Source organism: Zonotrichia leucophrys, chromosome 8 (genome assembly GCF_028769735.1).
Source record: "Zonotrichia leucophrys gambelii isolate GWCS_2022_RI chromosome 8, RI_Zleu_2.0, whole genome shotgun sequence".
NCBI classification, from domain to species: domain Eukaryota; kingdom Metazoa; phylum Chordata; class Aves; order Passeriformes; family Passerellidae; genus Zonotrichia; species Zonotrichia leucophrys.
The window spans coordinates 30,970,629-30,988,774 of NC_088178.1; the positions used below are offsets into that span (position 1 = coordinate 30,970,629).

Genomic DNA, 18,146 nt, shown 5'->3' on the forward strand with positions numbered 1-18,146 from the left:
CACAGAGAGATCTCAAAGCACATGGACTGATTTTTGGATGAAATTTACTCAAAGACATGGTCTAGGAGTGCACCCAAAGTGTTCCAACCCCTTACTTGGGAACACTCAGTCAAGCTGGAATTAAAAACACTCTAAAATGTTCTTGAGGTCTTGAATACAACATTTCACTGCATAAACCAAATAGCTGTGTTTTGCATTACTTCCTGATGTCAACATTCCCTCAGTGTACTGATGTATTCAATCTCCCTGCCTTAGGGATGTCCCCAACCCCATTCACAGCTGTCTCTTCACCTCAAAAAGGACCTTATTCACTACTTAAGGGGTATGGATCCTAAAGCATCTTAAAAATCTCTAAATCTCAAAAGCATCTAGAAATAATGTTTCATTTCTGATCACTGTAGGATTTGAAGCACTTCCTGCAGCTAGCAACTATGTTTATTATATAGCATTCTTACAGGTGTTTAATCATGATCAGTCAGGTGAAGTTGCTTGTTACATATGACAGGATGTATTAATACAACATCAGCTTTTTATACATACTCTGAACCCATCTATGCATCTTTAGATGTTGATGTGTGCCATCTTAGAATATGCACAGTATAATCCATGCCAGAAATCAAAAATTAAAAGTTTAAAGCTTTCAAATGAGATTAGCATATTTCCTTATATACGATCACAACATAGTGTTGCGATGAGAAATAAACCAAAGAATACAAAGATATTGTGTACACACAAACAACACAAATAGTTAAATAATATATAGGTGGAAAATGGACTGTTCAGTAATGAAATTCCCTCACTATATTCAGAACCATGATCTGTGGAACCCTACATAAAATGGAACACAAAAATGCAACTTTGAGTGCTGGTATTTTAAAGCCCCACTGCAGCTTTACATTCCAAAGGTATGGTGTACTTGAAACAGGAACATACAGAATCTTCAAAAATACTTAAACAACACAGAGTTTTAAGCTATGCTTATGTCTTTTACTCCATTGCCCTGAAAGTACAGGAAAAAAAAAATCTCCTGATTTAGAGTGAAAAAGCAGCAGCCTATACACTGAATCAAAGCTGTCCACTTGCCTTCCTTAGGTAATCACCTGAAATTACAACAGTATGAAGTCTATAAAACATTACAATCATCTCCTTTCAGACAACTGATAAATATGTCTGTAAATAACTTTTATATGGCTAGTTTTCTATCAAACTGATTCTTTTTGTATTAACCACAAAATCAATACTGTCAACTGTCAAAAACAAAACAAGCAACTAAGAGCCAAACACAAAAAGGCAATAATGACACAAAAATAATTGTTGCATACTATTTTGTGTTGTTATGCACAATAAAATGCTATTAAAAATCTAGCTTCCAGAAAAATACTTTATTTTGTTAATTTTGTTGAAATTTCACACCAAATAAGGAATTCACAGAGATATCAATGGCTGCCATTTTTCTTGGTATCCTTGTTTTAATAAATCCCTAAATAACACTGCTGTGAAACAGTGAAACAGTACTATTCAAGAGCATGTATTTTATTCACCACAGATAATTTCCAAAAGCATTGCTTTTCCTTTAAAATACAACTGGAATTAAGAGCATTTAGAAGCACATTTTAGGTAACTATCAATACAGTCGATACTTAAAACTCCCGTGCGCCAGGCCCAGCCACCCTCCAGTTCCTCCGAAACATGAGTTTATGATTCCCTGAAGCACAAATTACAGTAAAATGCTTACACGCGCTTTTCTGCTAACAGGTGAATGATGCAGGTGATTGGAACCAGCGTAGGACACTCAGCAAACAGGCAGCGAAGCAGCACAACCCGGGGCACGGACACTGCCCGCGTTCGGGCCGGCGGGCCGGAGCGGGCCGGTCACGGGGCACGGCGCTCCTCCCACGGGCCAGAGGCGGAATAGGAACTCGCCGGAGGCTCTCCTCGCAAGAGCAGAGCAAGGCGAGGGGGGGCGGTCGAGTCCAGGGCTGCCCCAGTGCCTCGGCCCAACGGGCGGGCCCGCGTGGCACCGCCCCGGCCGCCCGAGCACCGCCCCGCCCCGCCGGAGCTGCTGCGGCTGCCGGGCTCTCCCGCCGAGATGGCTGCGCTGAGGGCGACGCGGGTGAGCGGCCAGGGCGGGTGAACGCTAGGGGGACACAAGACCCAGGCAGAGGCACGGGACGGGACGGATCGGACCGGACCGGACCGGACCGGACCGAGGCGCTGCCGGTGCTAGCGGCCAGGGGAGCCCGGGCGGCGGGGAAGGGCGGCGGGATCGCAGAGGGCGAAGGGCGGAAGAGGCAGGGCCAGCCTGCGTTCCGCCCGCCGTGACTGTCCGGACAGCTGCGGGCATAGGGGCTGCCCCGGTGGGGAGAGCTGACGGGGCTGGAATCCACCCGCTGTGCTGCTTTTCCTGCCTCGCAGTATTACCTGAGTTTATGGCCGTAATCCTCACGGTTCGAATGGGTATTGCCATTTGATGTTCTTCACTGGCGATACTGCACAGCCCTGGGGGCATGGGGCAAAGGCCGCGTCGTGCCAAGTGTGTCTGGCACCTCTCCATTTAACGGTGGAGACGGCTTCAAAACACCGGGATTAGAGTTCAGGGTATTTTATCCAATGCATTTCCTTTAGCGTACGTAGCTGTACTACGTATGTTATTTTTAAAAAATATGTATGAAATATAATAGTTGGTTTTCTAAAGTACAAACTTTCTACTGTATTGAACCACCAATAACCTCACAGCTTCAAACTAGAAAATTAAAACTATTCAAAACTCATTTAGCATTGCACATGCCTTTTTCTAGAATCCCCATTTCCAGAGGCATTCATGAGTCTGAGTTACTTGAAAGGCCCTTTACAAGCTCCTAGTAGCAGTGTTAGTTTGCCCCAAATTGATGCAGCTTGGCTGCTGGCCCGGAGTGTTGCTGTGAGAGTGAGGGAAGTCAGTGAGGGAAGAAGTCTCCATCTGAAGTTGGTATATTGTGGCTCAAAAGTAATGCTTTAGGCAAAGGAAGCCCATAGGGAGGAAATTACTATTTCAAGTTCAGCCTCCTGACATGTTACCCCCGCAACAAACTCTTGATAATTCTTTTCCTTTTTGCCCTGAGATACATGAGGCAAAATCAAAGTTAGCGACCCTTAGCTTATAGTTGTCCCACTGTTTTCTGTGACATGCATCTTTTCAAACAGGTTCTATAGCTCTTTTGTCATCAAGGTAATAAAGAGATTGCATCACTTTTGTGAGTAGCTTTGTCATACCCTTTTCTTGGCAGCACATTCTTCCAGTGTTAATCTTGCTATACTGATGATTGCATTTGTAATTGCCACAGAATTTATACAGTAGTGCAAGGAAATGCAGTAGGAGTTGTATCTGAACATCACTAGCAGTAGTTTGTCACTGAATCCAACTGTTCCTCAGAGTTAAGCAGTGGGAAAGATGACAAGCAGACAGATGGTTATCCAAATTTTTACATGTAGCAAACCCTCATCCTTTGTCATCTGATCAGTCATGCACCTTCCAGGTCTGAGTCCCATCTGTCCATATTTCTTGGCGGGGGTATTGTTGAGTTTTTCCAGAGTAATCTTAAGTGTTGTCTTGCATACTATATTACAATAGACATAATTTCACTGGTTTAAATTTTACAGCTTCTTTCATATAGGGTATCACTTTCAGCATTAGTTTGAATCCACTTTTCCAAGCGTAGACAAAACCTTTTGGTGGCAAAGCTATGCATTAGTCTATCAAGAGCTGCTCCTTAAAAAAAGAAAAGAAAAAAATTTCAATCATCTGACTTTTTTTCAACCTCATCTTGTCTTTTTTCCAAATAAAACAAGGAATAAATAATTCTGAAGAATCAAGGTCTATCTAGATTTTTGTGGTATTGTTTTGGCTTTTAATATGAGAGGTAGCAGTAACAGAAAACTTAGCAAGATACTCTTTTGCAATGTCTATTGTTTCTAAAAACTTGAAATTAATAATATATTACCTACAGCAAAATGCAATCCTGAATTATTAATAAATTGACAGTACCAGCACAGTATGCAAATATGTCATAGCCTCTCCCTCTTCCCTGCCTGGAAGTGTTCCTTCTGCATTTCTTCACCTTTGAAGTTTATAGATGTTTTCAGTATCCTCTGGAAATACTTTTTTCACTGTGTTGATACCTATTATTGGCAGTATTCATCATGCTTCTTGAGCTGTGTTATAACCATCTATCATATAGCATTATTATTAAGAGCACAGTTTATCTACTATAACCTTTTTGAAAGTACTTGTTGCCTCCCCAGCTGTGTAACTTTCTGCAATGTCCTTGTCTTCTAGAGTTCCAGTAAAATTTCTGTGATATTTTTTGCATTACTATCAATATTTTTTTTTTTTATGCCAGGAAGTAAGTGACTGCTCTGATCACAATTAAAAAAAAAAAGAAGTCTACATTTTCACAGAAGAAAATCAAGAAGAAGCCTTTCCTTAGTGTTCAGGCAAATTTGGTTTTGCAATATTGATTTGGGCCATCCTAAAAATTATCCAATTTCATATTTTTCACTAATTTTCAAACATTTCAGAGATTCATAGCTCTTGAAGAGAGTAAACCATCCTCTTAAATTCAGACATGTTTTTGCACAGTATTAAGACATTATGAAAATGTAGCAACAATATTTGGGGCTCTAAACTTGAAAAAGCAGAGAAAGTATTTACAATGAAAAAGAATGAATTTGTGGTAAGTATTAGGAGGAAAAATAAACTTCAGATAGCTGTCTCTCCTGTTGGAGGATAATAATAATCACCAAGTGTCAGTGGCAGCAGCTTATTAAAAGAAAGCAGAGATTAGTGTAGGATATTATCAAAATATTCTGATATATTGGCTAATAGGTAGGTTGTTTTTAAAATCTTGCCAAATCTTAATGTAGGTAAGCATTGAGTAATAGGATATTCACTAGAGGGCCAGAAAATGAAGTTTGATGAGTGTGTGTATAAATGAGAGAAGTATATATTGTTGTGTCTCTGTGAACATAGATTTTAATTATACTTAATAATTTTTAAATACTCAATTGCACAATACTTAAAAGTGCATGCAGCAGTACACTCATCCTTCGTCCCATTAAACCCTGACATTCTTGGTAGAGGTGTCAGTTCATGTAAGTGCTGCTTGCCACAGAAGGAAAACACAATGTAGCCAGCAATTGTTTTATCACAGTAGTAATTGTATTTTACTTGATGTGACACGGTTTCTAGAGAGGGAGTCTAAAGCTGGGCTGCAGATAGGTTAGTAGCTTTAGGAGGCTTGAGCTGTAAAGATCTTACACCTCATGTTCCTTTCCTCTCTAGCAAATGCTTCAAACCATCACAGGGCATGGATGGAGGTCCTATTCTAGTAAACCTGCTCAAAACTTACATGTAGGCAAACCTGGAGCTGGCTTTAGCTTTGGTAAGTAGTACTGTTTTTGAAAGAAATGTAACAATAACGGGCAAATTGCAGAGTTAAAAAGAAATCATATCCTGTATTGTAGTTCACCGTGATTTTAAGATAAAGGTGTTTGTTCTAAATATATTTCTAGTAAAAAAAGTAGTTTGAAAAGCAAAGTAACTTTATTCTTAACTGAGGCAAGGCAGATATGTTTGTAGTGTTCTTAAGGTTTTCTTCTTTTTTTAACTCATGTCTATGATAAGTTTTTTTTATTGCCTGAGTGTTTTAGCTTTGAATACTTACCTCATATTGCTGTTTTCAATGTTACACTACCTAAAAGTAGTCATAGTTGAACTTGGTTATCAAGAAATGCAAAAAAAGAAATTTATCTTCATCTTGGCATATTATATATAATATATATATGCAAGCAAATTTAGAGGATCAGAGCTAGATGTTTGAAATTGAGTCAGGATCTTTGGGCAACCTCTGTATTTTTGTGCTTTTAATTAGCACAGCATTCTTCTTATTTCTTTTGGTAATACATTTTATGTTACACAGTCCTCTCTGCTTTGTTTTCAGTATTTTGTGGATGATTTCATCAGACAAGTAAGTGCGTGTAGGGGTTGATCAGAGAACAATAGAAGTTTTCTCCCAGGAGGAGGAGGAATCTGAACATTTTTGCTTACTGGAGAGCCCCAAATAGTGGTGGCTTGGGTTATCCTGGAAGGATGCTCTTGTTTTCTTTTTTATCATAGTCTTGACAATTGGCAAAATGAAAGACAGCAGAGGATTTATGATCTTTTTCTCTTTTTTAAAACAGAACTTACTGATGAACAGAAAGAGTTTCAAGCTACTGCTCGTAAATTTGCTGTGGAGGAAATTATTCCTGTTGCTGCACAATATGACAAAACTGGAGAGGTAAATTCTACCATAGTGTAAGGGAAAATTTGGGGAAAAACAGACTTTTATCTTAACCTGCATAAAATTTAAAGTTTTGGTTGTTATGAATCAGAAGATGATTTTACCATGTCTGTTTCAGTATCCTGTTCCACTTATAAAGCGAGCTTGGGAGCTTGGTCTTATGAATTCACACATACCAGAAAGCTGTGGTAAGTAAACATTCTTTTTAATCTGTAAAATGAAACAATGAAAAGACATTAGATGAGATTCCTGTGTGTAATTATGGATTCTGTACTGTCACATTAATAGTTGCATACTTGAATAATCTAAATTTAATCAGTAGGCAAGTTGACACATACAAGTGTGGTACTAGGTATGGGTGTAATCAGGAGACAAATTAGGCAGATTATGGTTTAGTAATTTATGACCAGATTTTTCTACCGTGATTACAGCTGCTTAATGTTCCCCTGGTGCAGTGTCAGCTGATTAGGCAAAGAAATTAGAAGGTCATGTTTTGTTCTAGTCTCTGACACAGGCTGGAGCAATTTAAGAGTTTATTCCAGAAGGACAGTTTTTCAGTTTAGATTAAGTGCAGTACAGCAGAGTCCTGACTCATAAGCTGTATGAGTGATACAGACAAACATGATATGCTAGAGAAGGGTTTTAGTGAAAGGAACTCATGCCTCATAAAGTCATTGAAGTTCTCTGAAGTAGCTAATAAATGTGTGAGCAGGTGATAGAGAATGCCTGAACTTCCAAAATAAGTTTTAAAGATCATCAGGTTTCATACTGGCAAAATTAGCAGCACAGCCTTGCTAGGTCTTGTGCTATTTGGGATGTCTATAAATAAATGGAGAAGGGCATAAATGCAAAGGTGATAGAGTTTGCTGATAATACTTAGTTATTCGGCACAGAAAATATGATCTGGTTCAGACAGCTGCAGGAAAAGGTCACAGAAGAGAATGAGAGTTAAAATGGCAATGTGATTTCAAAAAGAAAAAGTGATGCACATGTGAAGGGAAAGAATCAATCTGAACTTCACAGAGGAAAGGTGTGCTGTGCACTAAATACTGCCTCTCAGAAAAGACATCTTTGGATCCTGTGAACATGAGCATAATGCTCAGAAGTGGTCAAAACTGTAAAATCTAAGGTCAAGAGGGACTCTTAAGAGAATGAATTAAAAAGAAGGCGGCATAATTATGCTGCCTCCTGAATGCAAATTGCACTTGCTTCTTTAAGTCATTATATAGTCAGATCCTTCCTTCTCAAGAGAGTATTAGGGAAATGGAGAGGGTTTCTAAAAGGATGACAATGAACATAGAAGTTTTATCTTCTGTGTGAGATGTAAACTCTATAGGAGAAATTACTAAAATGTTAGTGTCATGGGAGAATGTGAAAAGGGATTGGTGGTTCACTGTCCCTTTCAATATAACTAGAAGGCATCAAATTAGGTCAGCGGATGCTAGATTCAAAACAAGCAAAAGGAGATGGTTCTGCATGCAGTGTGGAGTTAATTTGCAACTTATTGCCCCTGTAGGATATAGGTGCTAAAATCTGACATAGATTCAAAAAGACACTGGTTAAATGCATATAACAGATGTCTGTCAGGGGTTGGCATAAGAAAGATACCAAAGAGTATTATTTCTTTGACCGAGGAAGTCACCTGAAAGTTCAGGAAAATATTTTTGAGGTAGTTGTTATTGTACTTGTATGTAGTGTTGGCCAGTTTCCCGTAGTGTTGGCTTCTGTCAGAAACAGATTACTGCGTTGGCTGTCTACTAATATGGACACTTTTTTGTTCCCAAATGCTTTTGGCTCAGGGGCCCTTTCTCTGCTTCCTAGGAACTCTTAATTCTTGAATGTACAGTAGTAAGAAAATGTGAGTGGTACATTCATGCCACTTTGTGCAAGTTGTCCCACATTAATCAAACAATAACTCTGGACACATGACACATAATTTTCAAATCACCTGTTACTCTTCTGATGAAGATTTATTTAAAAAGCTTGTGTGAGAATGCCTAACCAAACCCAGTACACAATCAAACGTATATGGAATAGTACACTTCCATAAGTATGTTGTGTAAATCATTAATATGAATACATTATAATTTAAATCCCCTTGAGTAACTTAAATACTTCAACCATAGGTGGCCTTGGCCTTGGCAGTTTTGAAGCATGCCTTATTACAGAAGAGTTAGCTTACGGATGTACAGGGGTTCAAACCGCCATTGAAGCAAATTCCCTAGGGGTAAGTTCTGTCTTTTCTTACATCCCTTAAACTATAATCTCTACCCTTGAAAGAGCCAGATTAACAGTCTAAATATTTTTTTTTCAGCAAATGCCAGTTATCATTGCAGGAAATGAGCATCAGCAGAAAAAATACTTAGGAAGAATGACAGAAGAACCAATGATGTGTGTAAGTATAACTGCTATACTGCAGAATGTTTCTAAACCACTTTAATTGTATTACTCCTTTTTTTTTTTAATTCCTTTTTTTGCGATTTTTTTCCTCCTGAACACTTATATGTACTCACAACTTAGCCCTGTTTGATTTATATGTAAACAGTGACATTTACTGAAAGGTAGCGAACAGCTAATGAGATGCATCCAGTAAGTAAACAGAAGATATTAAATTATCGTCATCCTAATTCACTTACCAAAAATAATAGGGTTTTTTTTCCCTTTCAAGAAGGGCTGTAGATGTTTAAGAAAAATACAAAGTTTATGTAAGGAGACCCTCAACTTGAATGGGAATGACACTTGATTTGTGATCTCAAATATTACATAAATAGTACTTGTTACGTAGAAAGAAGTAAAGATTTGTCTGCAATGTATATCAATTTACAACTAAGCCTCCTAAACTGAACGACTCAGTGCTCCTATATTCAGACTTTAAAGATCCTCAGCTTTCACATCAGAATTTTTGATTCCTGGAAGTAGTAACTTAAGGATCACAGAATGTTTCTGTTTGTTTAAAAGCCAATTTTATGTATTATTATGGATTTATAAAGAAAATTAACCCTTACTTGGCCAGCTGTTGGAAGGGGGGAGGGGGCCAAGTGTAGGGTTGTTTTGGGGTTTTATTGGGGAGTGTTGTTTATTTGGTGTTTGGATATTACCATTGCAGTTCACTTAAACCTTCAACAGTTAGTTTGATGCACATAATCTGCATGAATTTGTAGCTGACTAAAGATAGAACTTTTATTCCACAAGAATTTGCATCTTAATTTCTTTTAGGCTTACTGTGTAACAGAGCCTGGAGCAGGCTCTGATGTGGCTGGCATAAAAACAAAGGCTGAGAAGAAAGGAGATGAATATGTTATTAACGGTCAGAAGATGTGGATCACAAATGGGGGGAAAGCAAACTGGTATGTTAACTGGTGTCATAGTTCTATGCCGTGTCTTTACCCTACCCCTCCAACCTCAGTTAAATTCTTTAAAGACCAATCCTTTAAAAACCTATCTTTCAGACACAAATCTGAATGTTCTCTGTGTTTCAGCAGACTACATTTTAATCTCTGCCCAGTTTATGAGGATCGCTATCAGGATAGCATATAAAATGCAGTCTTGAGTGCTATGCAAAGCCTAAAAAGAAAAATGAGTGATGACATTATGACTCCACACTCAATAATAGCCTCTTGAATCTTTCGGCTATCAAAATTAAATGTGATTCTACTAGAAACACCTCTGACTCCTAGTGAAGCTAGAAATGCTGTTATATTGTAGTGTTACTTTTTATTTTCTGAAAAGAAAACATTTTCCATCTGTCAAAGATTGCAGATATGTTTTGTGTTGTCTGGAGTGTGCTTTTACAATGTAAACCTCTTAAATCATGTCTTACATCATGTTGATTCACAACACACAAATTTCCCTGAATTCAAGTGGAAGAAACTTTATACATTTACCCAGAAATGGAATTTTCTTGTTATTTTCTTGTTGCAGGCAGATCACCCACCAAAGACAATCTGTCAGATTTCTTTTGACCTTACTGAATACCACAGAAGTGATTTACAGCTGTTTAATTTTTAAGAAAGATACTTATCTACAACTTATACTTAGAAAAAAAAAATCAAGATCTTTGAAGTCAGATTATAACTTTTACATCCAAGAAATTATGTTCTAAGCATTAATTTTTATGTACATGCTATGAATAGGTTTCTTTTGTACTATATGGGAAGCTGTTAATATCATAAAGACTTACAATACATGGAAAAGGTAGGGAATATTTGCATGTTGATCTGAGTAACTTTATGAAATATTGAATCTTTAAAACTTCTACTCTCTTGCTCCCCCTTATTTTATTTTCAGGATGGGCAAGAAAGAAAGGCTGTTAACTCACAGACAAAATTTATTATATGGTAGAAATGCACATAAAAATGTTTAAAGTGCTAGATAAATATATCTTGTTAATTGTGAAGATAAACTGCATCCATCTACTTTGTTTTACACTAGGTATTTTTTGCTAGCACGTACAAATCCAGATCCAAAAACTCCTGCAAGCAAAGCCTTTACTGGATTCATTGTGGAAGCAGATAGCCCAGGGATACAAATTGGAAGAAAGGTGAAGACTGTATTTCTTGTTTGACAAGTCAGGAACTGTTGTTCAGTTCTAAACCAACAATAAAACAAATGTACCACTAAAGAAAAGAGACTGTTACACAACTGAACAGTCTCATATGCTTATGTGCTTATGTATGCTTGTGTGCTTATGTATGCTTATCTTTTAATTTTCAAAACATAGAGGAACTATGCATGAAACATAATTTTAAAGCTATTAATTCAAAAAAGGAATTATTCAGAATGGTCTAAAGTAAGATGACTACTTTGAACGTCTGCAAAGAGTCTTTGAGAACGACTATATTGGCAGGTGCCAATAAATGAGAAGTAGTATGCCTTGAAAAACTAAGAAGCAAGCTGGACAATTTTGACCGCAAATACATATCTAGTGAGTTTTAATTTCAGCTAGTACTGGTCAAAGAAGACACCTTAGAGATACTGATGCTACTTCTCTCTTTACAAAAATTACTATTTTTAATAGTAGGTAAAACTGAATGTGGAACATTAGTCAAGAAATCTGAAAACTTGAAAAACTCATTTATTTATTCACTTGTAGTATACCTGTACTTCCTGCATATTAGATTCTTTCCTTTTTCCACTTGCATCTAAAAGATAGTTGAACTAGAAGAACACAAGAACACTGATTACAGTGACAGAACTAATTTCATATTAAGGAGAAAGTAAGATGCCCAACTTAGACAAGTTAAGGGCATGCTGGTCTGCAAATACAAAACTAGTATGTGTCTGGCACGTGGTAATTTTTAGATTAGGTGTTTTGGGGAAGAAAAACTATGCTTTGAGTGAACAAAAAAATGAAAACATAATGTACCTTTGAATAATCCAAATTAGTAGCACATCTGTAAATTTCCCACTTCAGGAAATGAACATGGGTCAACGCTGCTCAGATACAAGAGGCATTGTCTTTGAAGATGTGAGAGTCCCAAAAGAAAATGTATTAATAGCTGAAGGAGCTGGCTTTAAAATCGCAATGGGAGCTTTTGATAAGACCAGACCACCCGTAAGTATCAGGAAAAAAATAGGTTATAAAATATAGCAGGAATTTCTGATTTTTTATTCTGGCCTGTATTAAATTTAGGTAGCAGCTGGTGCTGTTGGATTGGCAAAAAGAGCCCTTGATGAAGCTACTAGATACGCTTTGGAGAGAAAAACCTTTGGGAAACCAATTGTTGAAGTAAGTGTGGGGGCAGACAATGCATAAAAGCTTATGTTTTCACAGATGTAGATGTACTACTACTGATTTTTCAAGGTTATTCCTTAATATTTATATATTTATAATTCCTTCATTTTTATATTATACCTCAGCCATTTTGTGGTTTCCAAGTATATAGGTTGCACTATAAGTAAACTTAGCTATGTGGTAACTTCAAGAGTTTTTGGTAATTTATCAATGATAGTAGGAAAAGCAGAAAGAAAACTCTGCCCCAAAGCTCAGAACTTATATACCAACGGGGCATACTTAAGTTCTTCAGCACTAATAAAGAGGGATCTTCAGGAAAGAAGAAAACATCTGAGGTGTGTGGAATAAGATATATTGTATTAGAGTACATTAGAATACCAATAGAATACATTGCCCATCATACTGCTTACCAGATCTGAAAAAATATGAATAAACAACAAGAGAAATACCAACAAATAGGAAAGAACAACTTCAACTATTGTTTCATCAGTATTTAATCCCTATGACTAAATGGATTTGGAAATCGAAAACTTAAAGAGTATAATTCAACATACCTATACGAGAGCATGATGCATGTTCTGTATAACTTCTCTTGTACGACTTACTGAGTTTTTTGAAAAAGATCACTGCATTAAGAAGATTTTATCTTTCCTTCATGTCACAGAATTTTAAGCAGGCAATATTAACCTAGTTTATTTCATCACAGCACCAAGCAGTGTCTTTCTTGCTTGCTGAAATGGCAATGAAAGTTGAACTCGCTAGGATGGCTTACCAGAGAGCTGCATGGGAAGTTGATGCCGGTCGCAGGAATACCTACTATGCTTCCATTGCAAAGGCATTTGCTGGTGACATTGCAAACCAAGTAGCTGCAGATGCAGTACAGATTTTTGGAGGAAATGGATTTAATACTGAATATCCTGTAGAAAAACTAATGAGAGATGCTAAAATCTACCAGGTAAGTAAAAGAGAAAGTGGCAATGCATAGATTTTATACAGAATAAAGTAATGGCTACTTACTTCAAATCATGATGTGCACATATTAAAAAAAATAATTTGAGAATTAAAGCAGTAATCCTTCCATTTAAAGAAACAATCATTCAAATCAGGAAATTACTTCATACTAAAGTCATTGCACTTGATAAAAACTGAAACCGCTTAAGAGAAATAAATTATATTTTGTGGGTTTTGGGTTTTTTTCCTCCCTAAGGTGGTAACTCGTTGCAATTCTTGGATTGTCAATTTTGAAGTCTTTGAATTCTTAGGGAAAAAAATCTTGATCAAAATACCAGTGCTTGCTCTGGGATTCTGTAAGTAGAAGTGGTTTACATATCATACTGTTCTTGAAAATCTCTAGAGATGCAAAACTTTTGACCATCTGTCTGTACCCTGGACTGATGTCTTTTTATAGTTCAGCTGTCTTCTTAGCCTGAACACTAAAGCAGTTTCTTACCCCAACGACTTATGAGGGAAGAGGTGTTTTTTGTTTGGTTAGGGTTTTTGTTTTACCTTTCCATTAAACTTTCCATTTGAAACTTTGGTATTAAAAGCTGTGTAGAATGCTGGGGCTGATGTATGAACAGTATTGGGTATCATGGTTGTGTAGTTTAAACCCAGCTGGCAACTAAGTTGCCACACAAGGAAGCTGCACACTCCCTTCTCCTTCCTCCCTGCTCCTGAGGGATGGTGGAGAGAATTTGAAAAAAAAAAAGTAAATCTCATGCATTGAGAATAATTGAAATAAATTTAATAATAATAAGTTTAATAATTGAAATAAAGTAACTTATAATAATAAAAGAGAGAGGCAGATAGGAATAGAACCCAGGAAGAACAAGTGATGCACAATAAAGTTGTTCACCACCTGGTGACCAATGCCCACCTCGTCCACCCACGGCAATCAGCACCCTCCTGGTCAACTCCCCCTAAGTTTATGTACTGGCTGTGACTCTCTATGGCACGAAATGCCCCTTTGGCCATTCCAGGTCAGCACTCCTGGCCATGCTCCCTTCCAGCTTTTTGGGCACCTCCTCTCTGGCAGATCACAGGAAACTGAAAGTCCTGTATTTCCAGTAAGCACTACAGAGCAAGAACTGAAACATGAACATGTTACCAACACTATTCTCACAAAACACAGCACTGGACCAGCTACTAGAAAAACTATTAACCCTATCCTAGCTGGAAATATGACATGTAAAGTTATTACCTTGCATGTGTTGTATCAATAGAAGTGTGACAAACTAGAGTGACTATCCACTTTTTTAACAAGACCCTTTTGTACTCATATTTAGCCCATAGTTCGCTGTAGTCACCCAGGTTTTTTACTGCAGTGTTACTGTCAAGAAATTATTCCATGTCATGTTGTAACTAGTATATTGGCATATACTATGCTGCAGTTCTTAATTCAGCAAGAATATTTTAATTTCATTCAGCAAAACCAGTAATCTTCATTGACATCTAACACTGACATTAATTGTGACTAGATAAAACATACCAAAGTAGATGATTTCAAGAAATGCACATAGACCATGCCCTCTAATGATTGTTAGGTATAACAGCTGTCAGTCCAAGATTCTAGGCAGTTAATATTTGTCTTACAGGTGACTCCAAAATGCAAACTAATATTGCCACTAGCCAAGAATTTATTTTTCTCAGTTTAAGGAAAGACAACTGCTATGTTGGTATCCAAAGGTCCCTATAACTAACTCCACTTCTGTGAGTGAGGAAATGAATGACTAATTGAAATCTATGATTGGGATTTTTTTCCTGTCAAATTGCAAGCTTTTTTAGAGAATGATGGTGCAAGGGTTGAAACTCAGATTGATTGAGACTGATTTGACAAAATTCCATTATTACGTAGTTTTTTCATTACAGTGATCTAAATGCATGGCTAAGTAGGTTTGTTTTTGTAATTAATCAGATTTAGTATTAAATTTTTGATGACTTGTCAGTTCCATTTCATCCCCAAAAGAATTCAGGAAGGGGTTTTGTCTTGCAATCATTTTGTCCATGTCTCTTGATTATATCTTACACTTCACTGTGCTTTGCTGTGTTACTGCTCAGTTCCAGATGGTATATATTTTTGGCCATACATTGCATGCAGAAAAACTTGATTTTTCAAATTATCTTTCATATGTTGATGTTTTTTGGTATTACACAATCCTTTTATTGTGTTTACTGATAACATTTTTACATGTCCTTACTGTGCCCTAGTTTTGTCCGGGTAGAAATCTTGGCTACTTTGGTAAAAACTCTTAGGTTTGGAAACTCTTAAACTTGGAAAACTTCCTTTCTTTATTTGTCAGAGAGTCCTGAAACTGTTTCCATCAGCTTACAAGCCAAAACCTTTCCTGTAATTAATGAGATTGTGAGTTGTGATATCTTTGATTGATTTCCATGGCTGTGCCCATCAGCAAGTGCAAATGTAGTGCAGTAGGAACAGTTTGGTAGACTGCAGGAACAGCTGCTGAGACTGACAGCTACACTCTGAGCAGTTTGAGCAGACCGAGTTCATAGCAAGCCTGTTTCGTCCCTTGGAATGTGTGTCCCTGACAGGCATCCAGCTGTTAGGGTCCAGGTGTAGGCTTGTACCATTAGGGCTTTTCTAGGGATTGGTGAATGTTTAGTATAGACAGAAAGCAGAGCTTCTATTTCAGTTGGTTTTAGAAGGCACCTAGTATTCACAAAACACAGTCTGCTCTGTGGACTGGATCAACACAGGGTAAGCAGCAGCAGAGAATTCACCCTGGGAATCAACAGCTTGTTCTGAACCAGAGCACTAATGTGAACACAGGTGATAGGATTCTTATTTTTTAAATGCTCTTTAAGTTTCCTGGAAAGATTATTCCTAGAGGTGAATTTGCATGATTTCCAGCATTTTGCCAAACCAAGTTTTGGCAGAACTAGGAGCTGAAACATTAAAATCTCTAGACTATGTTGCCTCAGCCCTTGCATTACATTGCAGTATGCCTGTGGAGAATATGTCCTCCTTTGGCTTTAGAAATTTATAGGTGCTTTTTTGTCTATTTTTGACTTTGCTGCCAGCAAACAAACAGAAGAGAGGGATGATGCAGACTGTTTCTAGAAGAAAATGCAAGAATAAAGAAAACCACAAACAAAACTGTGTGGGAGAGAGTACTAGTTGACAAGAAGCAATAGAAATAAATGGATCAAAGACAACAGACCTTGAAAGGCTAGTTAAAGAAAACACTTAAGGACAAATCATCTCTTCCCTTCTATCCATGATTTCAGATCCTACTTCGAAAAATCTCAATAATGTATTTTCTTCCTTAAATAAGAGGAATGTTGTCACCTATTTTCATAAGAGCCCTACTGGCTTTAGATAGGTGTACCTGAGAGAACAAGACTTTCTCAGTATCTGGTATGATTTACATTTAATTTAGCCCACTGTGATTACTCCGGTACACTGGAATTTCCTCAGTTTTCTTCTGTCTTCCTGCACATCCTAATCCACACTGGATTAGGGCCATGGAGGTTTACAAATGTATACCTGTTAAAACCTTTTTAAAAATCACCCAGTAACATTATTGCAATTCTTCTTTTCAGATTTATGAGGGAACTGCTCAGATTCAAAGGATGATCATAGCTCGTGAACATGTTGGCAAATTTAAGGCTTAAAGAAATGTATAAAGTGTGTCTGGTGCTGCTGTAGTGTTCTGTGTTCTTATGGAAGAAGATTTTAGTGTATTTCTCAATAGAATTAAAAAGAGATAAAATTCCTTCATAATATTTTTATTCTGTTCATTATTAAGCACTGATTCTGTTCTCAGTATAAAATAAGATAATCAGAATGTAATTTTTGACAGTCAATGCTGCATTTCAATAAAATATTTTTAAGAGAAGTGTGGTTGGTTTGTATTAATTTTGCTTGTCATATCACACTTTCACTGGACAACTAACCCAAAATACTATTTCTGAAGTACAATAATTGCTGTATTTCAGTTTCTCTATGCTCTTGCCCCAAGCAGCTGAACAGCCATTCCAGTTGAGCAGCAGGAAAACCTGCATTGCTACTGTCTGTGTGTGTCTGTGCTGGGGATTTATATACTAGTCAGATTCTGGCCTTTACACTCTGAAGCATGTACATATTAAATGAGGATGAATCACTTCAAATGAGAATGTGTAGCTTTCCCTTAACAATGACTTACAATGTTTTTTATTTAAAATCCAGTATATTTAAACACAGAATCAGAGAGTATGCAGAGTTGGGAGGGACCCACAAAGACCATCAAACCAACTCCTAGACCTGCACAAAAATCCCACTCTGTGCCCAAGAGCATGGTCCAAATGCTGCTTGAGTTCTCGCAGCCTTGGAGCTGTGACCACTGCCCTGGTGAGCCTGACCATTCTCTGGGGGAAAAACCTTCCCATAATGCCAAACCTAAACCTCCTGACTCAGCTCCAACCATTCCTTCAGGTTCTGTTACTGAGCACCAGAGAGATGAGATCAGTGTCTGTCCCTCTTCCCCTCACAAAGAAATTGTAGACTGTGATTAGTGTCCCCTCCAACTCTTCTTCAGGTTGAACAAACCAAATGACCTCTGCTGCTCCTCATACAGCTTCCCCACAAGGCCCTTCACCATCTTCACTGCCCTCCTTAGGATGCTGTCTAATAGCTTCATGTCTTGTATATATAAACCTATTATTCCTTTCCATCAATGCATATACTTAACTATGCTTGCAGCAAGAACAGCCAAGAAGAAGGAATTTGGAGATTTATTTTTTTAACCTTGGGTAGACCTTTCTTGGCAATGCTGGCAGAATAGACATTCCCTGGAGTTTTTGGACAAATTACTGGATACGTGAGGCTACACTGCATACAGTTCTAGGCTCCCCTGTATAAGAAAGATGGGGACTTAAAAGAGGGAGTCTAGCACATGGCTACAAAAGTATTAAGGACCTGAAGCATCTGTCATGTGAGAAGAGGCTAACTTTTTAGCCTGGACAAGAGAAAGCTTGGGTAATTTTATCTATGTGCATTAATTCTTGATAGGCTGTAATGAAGAGGAGGGAGCCAGCCTCATAGTACCCATTAACAAGACAAGAAGCAGTGGGGACAAATTAAAATACACAACATT

The 18,146-nt window shown here is 37.6% G+C and overlaps 1 protein-coding gene across 1 annotated transcript; it reads left to right on the forward strand.

The window, feature by feature from the left end:
- The first annotated feature begins 1,927 nt into the window (after positions 1–1,927).
- ACADM (acyl-CoA dehydrogenase medium chain) lies at positions 1,928–16,910 on the forward strand. The gene is made up of 12 exons (XM_064720088.1): positions 1,928–2,113; positions 5,321–5,420; positions 6,220–6,317; positions 6,439–6,508; positions 8,447–8,547; positions 8,635–8,715; positions 9,537–9,667; positions 10,752–10,860; positions 11,734–11,874; positions 11,953–12,048; positions 12,761–13,009; positions 16,615–16,910. Exons 1-12 carry the CDS (start codon positions 2,090–2,092, stop codon positions 16,684–16,686), a joined length of 1,272 nt encoding a protein of 423 aa, XP_064576158.1. The 5' UTR covers positions 1,928–2,089; the 3' UTR covers positions 16,687–16,910.
- The last annotated feature ends 1,236 nt before the right edge of the window (positions 16,911–18,146 follow it).